The following is a 7,226-nucleotide window of genomic DNA, read 5'->3' on the forward strand; positions in this document are numbered from 1 at the left end:
TTATAATAGATATTTACTTACACTAATGAGGTGCTTACCTGGGACAAGCAAACAAAATTATATGGTTTTATTTTATGACATCAATAATCAAACTTTAAATCTTCAAAAAAAGTTTGATACTGAGAGTGCTTAATGGCAGTGAAATCAATGCTGTAGGCATACTGGTGAATAACATAGTGAATAATTTTGGGAACTCTGAAGTCTTTATTAAACATCATAAGAAAGCAGACAGCTTTTTCCATATTTTATAAACTACTTAATTAAATTGGGCCACATGATCAACAAGATAGGAAATTAGATATTTTCTCCAAACATCATGACCTCTCAAAGTTCTCCAAATAGGAATTCTGCACAAGAAATAAGATTTTCTCTTAACTTTGGGATAACTATAGCAACATCAACAACAAAAACAAAACACCTATATCTCTCTCTTTATAAATATTTGTATGCATATATATATATATACTCACATATGCATATATATATATACGAACAAAGCTATTGAAAGAATTGCAAACCATTAACAATCGCATAAAAGAATATCCCAAATTATCAATAGAGAAATGCAAATTGAAACAACCTTGAGATTTCACCTCACATTCTGCAGATTGGTGTGACAAAAATGGTAACAGTTAATACTGGAAGGCTTGTGGGAAGATAGGTGTGCTAGTGCATTGTTGATGGAGCTGTGAATCAGTGCAACCCTTTTGGAAAGCAGTTTTAAATTATGCAAAATTACCAAAATGTCAATATTCTTTGACATATTTGACAAGAAATATCATTACTAAGATTATTCTCCAAGGAGACCTCTGATAAGAAATCGCAATGTACACCAAAATATTTATAGCAGCATTGTTTTTGGTAGCAAAGAATTGGAAACAAAGTAGGTGAACTTTAATTGAGGAATGGCTAAACAAATTGTGGTACACAAATGCAATGGAATATTACTCTGCTATTATGTATTTGAAAAAAATAGTAAATGTGATAAATACAGAGAAGCAAGAAAAGATCTCCATGAACTGATGCAGATGGAAATAAGCAGAGCCTAGAAAACAATATATACAATGACTATAATTTAACAGAAAGAACAACCATACACATGCACGTACACACACATACACACACACACACACACACACAAAATCAAAAGTGAATATTGCAGAGTTGTTGGTGGTGATGGTGGCGGTGGTGGTGGTTTTCCATTTTTCAAAGAGGACCAATGACATCACAAGGTGATATCTTGGCTCCTGCATGAATTGGATTTAAGTGAGGGGGAGTTGCACAAAGTCGTCAGTTTCACTCTCTCTTCCAGCATCATCAAAGTCTAATGGCAACTCAAAAGTCAAGACAACTGACAATGGCCTGAGGTGCGGTGGATGACCTTAGTGTTGTCAATGTTTGACTAAGGTCTAATCATCTCACAGCACCTGCTTCAGCCACTTTCATTGCTGTTGGAACAAACTGTTTTCATCCTCCCATTCCACAAGGGGAAGTTTTCACAGGTTTGAGGTAGAGAGCCCTCTAACTCACCATGAGGTTTAAGGCCCATCAGTAACCCTCAATTTGGTTTAGCCCATCTGCCAAGATGATTTCTGCTGCACATTCTATAGCTTCTTGGAGCCACAGATGACAGCTGAGTACCAAGTAGACACCAAAGGTGGATAAGTAGCCCTGAAAAGGGCTTGCCAGGCCCTCACACCAGAGGGGCTGGTCCTCCTTGAAGATTTATATCAAATGTGAATGGATCAAAATAAAAGATACGAGAAGACATTCCCCACAAGCCCTTTGGAGAGGTGGAAATGATGCACATTGCATATATTTTTAGACTTTTTCAATGTATTTACCAATTATTCTGATTTTTTTTCTTCTTTATTCTTTAAATTGCTATATTAAATGGTTCTGTGGAAGGAAAGAGGGAGGCAAGGGATAGAAAGGAAAACCATGGTGTTATTTTAAAAAACATGTCAATAAAGACATTTAAGAAAGAAAAAAAATAACAGAGTCATGAGAGTTTGTCATACCCCTAAGCTTCTTTTCTCTATAGCCTTTTAGGCCATGGGATTTTATTCATCCTATCTCTGTTTTGAAATCTGCTTTCCCCAAATTTTGTGGTGAATATAAAATTATTTCCCACTTTCCTCTCCTTCTTATATATCACATATACAAAGAGGAGTTACTTTACGCCTACCACCTAATAGGTAGGAAAGAGTTCTAAAATGTATAGTCCAAGTCTTGCTTCTGATACTTTTTGGAGAGCAAAATTTCTGCCATAGAAAACCACAAATATATTATATATAATATATTAATGCTCAATTTGAATAAACTATATCATTCTAGAATAAGGATTCTTAACTTAGGCTCCCTAAACTTGGGGTTATTTTTCTTCTTTCTTTTTTTAGTATTTAAATACACTGATTCCATCATAAGTGGTCTCCCTTATGATTCTATATGTTTTATTTTTACATGCTTAAAATAGTTCTCTGAGAAAGAAGTCTATAAGATGACACATACTGCCAAAGGGACCCATGACACACAAAAAAAGATAAGAATCCCTGTGGAGTCATATTGCAGTCCTAAGTCCCATAACCAAAGTCTTGGGAAAACTGATGAGATCAAACTTGCCTCCTTGATTAAGATATCCAGGTCATATAATGTATTACCCATACTTTATTTATGCAGAGATACCTAAAGTTACACATTTATTATTGGTTCCTTTCTTTGATTTGGTTTATAAAATATCTATTCCATTTTGTAAGATTGACAAGGAAACATGTTGTAATGTGAGCAAAATTTAAAAAAAAATAAAAACAGTGAAAAAATAAGTACCATCTTAATGCTGTACTTTCAGATTTTCAAAAGTGACCAATTAGCTTCCTAAAGGGAATCTCTACTAACTAACTCAAGAGAATCCTCCCAGGCTTTGGGTTCTTCAGTGTTTTGTCCTTGCCAATCCTAATGACTTCTGGGTGTGTCAAAGATCTGCCTGTTGGTCTTGGTGCTTTCTGCATGGCCATAATAAAGAATCTAGTGAGAAACATATCATAGATGCTCTGGACCACCAAACAAAAATAGTCCTTACCACTGAACTTTGAATGGTGTGAGAGCCTAATTCTGGAAAATCAGGTATGAAATTGAAGACTGCAATTACGGAGGTATGAGTCCTAGAAAATATACGTAAAGGAAAAAGAAAATATAGCTGAGGGCACTCTGCTCTCCTTTAGATAGGTACTCAGCACTCAAGCTCTCCTTATTTCACAGGATGTATTACCCTAAGGGGTGGGAAAGGAGAACCTTCAAGATATGAGGGAAGGGAGTCAGGCCTTCTTACTAAAGTTTCAACAAAAAGAATTGTTCAATTAATCTGTCTTTGGATTTCAAGAATCAAAGTGTGCATGCGGCTAAAATCCTGTGGTCATATATGTTTTGAGCATTGTTTTAAAACTTTGGGAATTGGGAAGTGGGGGAGAAGAGAAGTGAAAACAAAAACAGGCCTTGTTATTCCTGTCTATTAAAACAATCTCTTGAAAATCTTCCTCTCATAACACGGGGATATCAGAAATGCAAGTGTTTCCTCTTTTTTCCTTTTACCCCAGTCTAGATAGAAGATAAAAAAAAAACAGGAGGACCCCAAGATTCTAACTTTTGGGTCCTGCAAACCCAGATGTGTGAGTATCTCTCCTCAATCTGCTTGCTTATATAATGGCTCCACCTTTATGGCGATATAGACTACAGATGCCAAACTCTGGCTGGGGACCACTGCAGCCTGAACCAGATTGAAAAGTAATTGGGAAATATTTAACGAAATAAATAAAAATACAATAGACCACAGATACTGTTAACACGTGGTTTTCTAAGCCAATATTTGGTCAGCATTCCTTTTGTATGGTTTCATAGGCTTAATTTCTAATTCAGTTTGACTTCACTATTTAGACTCCAGCACCCCTTTCAAGCAAGGTCTTCATTGACAAAGCAGAGCAGGGGCCAGAAATGTGGATGGATTTGATAGTTATTTTGCATGTTGTTGTTCAGTCATTTCAATCATGTCTGATGCTTCATGATCCCATTTGGGGTTTCTCTGGCAGAGTTACTGGAGTCATTTGCCATTTCCTTCTCTAATTCATTTTACAAATGAGGAAATAATGGTTAAATGACTTGCCTAGGGTCACACAGCTAGTAAGTGTCTGAGGCCTGATTTGAACTCAGGAAGAGGAGTCTTCTTGACTTCAGACCCAATACTCTATCCACTGTGACACACTGCTGCATTATTTTGCATGATGTAGCCCCATCAAGTAATTCACAAAGGCATATTCAATACTATAGACTTCTGATTTACTATTATTATTCTGTGTTTCTTTCCACAAAAGATTTATTCTAATGCTTCATCTTGGAATAAAAGTAACCCTTGGTTCTAGAAGATTGTTAGATTCCAGTTCCTATCATAATAAATAGCAAGTAATAAGTGGATAGGGACTACATATGTGATTTCACCAGTACAGGGAGCTCCCAGATGAGGAAATTTCATCTACTTATATACGTCAGCACCTTCTTTGAGACTTAGAGTTTTGGAGAACTGTCTAGAGTAGTGGTGTGAAACTCAAATAGAAAGGGGTCTGCTAAATCATACACAAGGCACCCCATGGGCCATATATGGACTTAGAAAACCATGTATGTTTATCTATTGCTTTTTTAATTGATACATTAGTACATTAAAATCAGAGAGGAACTGCATTTTAATCTTGCTTCTGCCATACTCAGGAGAGTTGTGGGCAGCCTGCAACCAGTAGCTATGGGTTTGACACCCTCCAGGGCACTGAGAGTTTTAAGTGGCTTACTCACAGCCACACAGCCCCAGATATGTCAAAGATAGAATCTAATTCCAGGTCTTCCTGAGTTTGAGGTCAGCCCTGTCTGCATTACATCATACTGCCTCTCAACTAATAAAACTAAGTATAAAATAAGGTGAAATTGATACTCCATTGACTATTTTCTGGAAGGATTTATTATTATTTTGGTTAAATATGTTTATGTTTTTAACATTAGTATAAACTTATTTGGGTCAGAGATTGTTTTATAACCAAAAAAAGCTTTCCTTAAGGATAGAATATTAATTACTGAAATAAAAGAAATATAATAATGTGATTTAAGAAAAAGGCACTGGGTTTTATATCAGAAGACTGGGATTCAAGGCAAGGCTCTGATCCCTTTATGACTCTGAGCAAATCACTTGATCTCTCTGAAGCTGAGCCTTCTCACCTACAAAATGGGAATACTACTACCTCATTATTTTATGTGTCTCTGGTGAGGACCTTTTCAAAAGGAATTTAAACGATAATGTGCTATGGAAATGTAAGCTATTGCTTGAAAAATACCAGGCAATGGTTTAATTTTTGTTATGTTAGATGGATAATAGAAACTAAAATTGCAGACTAGGTTTTACTCCTTTTACCTTCTGAGTTAATCCCATGTTAATTAACTCAATTTGAAACAGGCCAACAATTTCACACGTTTAAAATACATGCTGATTGAATGTATATAGATAGCTTAAAGAATCGTTGAGGGCCAACTAGGTGGCACAGTGGACAGAGTACTGGCCCTGGAGTCAGGAAGACCTAAGTTCAAATCTGGTCTCAGACCAGACACTTGACACTTACTAGCTGTGTGACCTTGGGCAAGTCACTTAACCCCATCGCCTATCAAAAACAAACTAAGAAAAAGACTTGTTGAGTCCATTTTCAAACTCAAGCAACTGACTAGAAAATTTGCAGGATTAAAGTTCCATTTTTCCACTCAATCAGGAAGAATTCCTTTTCATTTGGACAAAGTGCCGCCTTTCGTGTTTCTCTTTGCATATAGCATATAAGCATAAGATTGCCTCCCTTCCCTTCCACAATATCTCTTCAACAATGATCTTTTATCCATTATAGGTCCTGCAGAGCACATGATGAAAATAGGTAATTTCACAAATGTCCAAGAATTTATCCTGGAAGGATTTCCTGCTGCCCAACACCTGGGGAAACCCCTCTTCGTGGTCCACTTGCTTTTGTACTTAGTGTCCATCATGGGAAGCATTGTCATTGTCACTATCACATGGGCTGATCGCTGCCTCCAAACACCCATGTATTTTTTCCTAAGCAATTTCTCCTTCTTGGAAAGCTGCTTTATAACTACTGTTATACCCAAATTGCTAGCAATCTTCCTTTCAGGAATGCAAACAATTTCCTTTGCTGCCTGCCTCACCCAAAGCTTTTTCTTTCTGTTTTTGGGGTCAACATGCTTCTTCCTTTTGGCTGTGATGTCCCTGGATAGGTATATGGCAATCTGTAACCCTCTGCATTACCACAGTATCATGAACATGAGGATCTGTTTCCTCTTAGTTTTATCCTGCTATGCTTTGGGTTTCATATTAATCATTGGCCTAATCCTAATGGTTTCTCGATTATCTTTCTGTGGCCTTAATGTCATCAACCATTTCTTCTGTGACTTAGGTCATCTGGTGCATCTTTCATGTTCTGATACCAGTACTACTGAATCATTAACCTTTCTTCTTTCCATAGTTATCATCCTATCTTCCCTCACCATAACAGTCATATCATACATCAATATAATAACTACGATAATTAATCTCCCATCTGCCAAAGAGAGACAGAAAGCCTTTTCCACCTGTTCTTCCCACCTCATTGTCCTTTTTCTGACATATGGAAGTTGTGTTTTTATATATGTGAAACCAAAGCAGTCTGACAGACTAGAAGCCAACAAAGAGGCAGCACTTATGAACACTGTGATCACCCCTTTGCTGAATCCTTTCATTTATACACTACGAAATAAGCAAGTCAAAAAGGCCTTGAGAGATGCTTTATACAGAATGAAATCCACAAGACAGTCAATTTTAGATTTGGAAAGAGACTTAACGTCATTTAAGACAAGCTGATACAGAAGTCCTCCTCCACATAATCCTGGGTCAGGGCAGCTAGATGGTGCAGTGGATAGAGCACCAGCCCTGGAGTCAGGAGGACCTGAGTTCAAATATGGCCTCAGATACATGATACTCACTAGCTGTGTGACCCTGGGCAAATCACTTAACCCAATTGCCTTGCAAGGCAAAAAAAAAACAGAATGATCACATAATCCTAGGTCAGAGATCCCCTGTACTCTTCCTAAAAAGTGAAAAATATCTCACACCTTCCCTGCATGGCTAATTCCATTTTGGGACACTTTAATCCTTGTAA

The 7,226-nt window shown here is 37.0% G+C and overlaps 1 protein-coding gene across 1 annotated transcript; it reads left to right on the forward strand.

The window, feature by feature from the left end:
* The first annotated feature begins 5,938 nt into the window (after positions 1–5,938).
* Positions 5,939–6,928, forward strand: LOC110213957 (olfactory receptor 6M1-like). The gene has a single exon (XM_020994541.2). It carries the CDS (start codon positions 5,939–5,941, stop codon positions 6,926–6,928), a length of 990 nt encoding a protein of 329 aa, XP_020850200.1.
* Positions 6,929–7,226: the final 298 nt, after the last annotated feature.

The sequence above is a fragment of the Phascolarctos cinereus genome, unplaced genomic scaffold (assembly GCF_003287225.1).
Source record: "Phascolarctos cinereus isolate Bilbo 61053 unplaced genomic scaffold, phaCin_HiC Scaffold_3;HRSCAF=262, whole genome shotgun sequence".
NCBI lineage: Eukaryota > Metazoa > Chordata > Mammalia > Diprotodontia > Phascolarctidae > Phascolarctos > Phascolarctos cinereus.

Excerpts from the sequence above, each read along its gene's own strand:
- LOC110213957 (XM_020994541.2), top strand. The coding sequence starts at position 5,939 with ATGATGAAAATAGGTAATTTCACAAATGTCCAAGAATTTATCCTGGAA.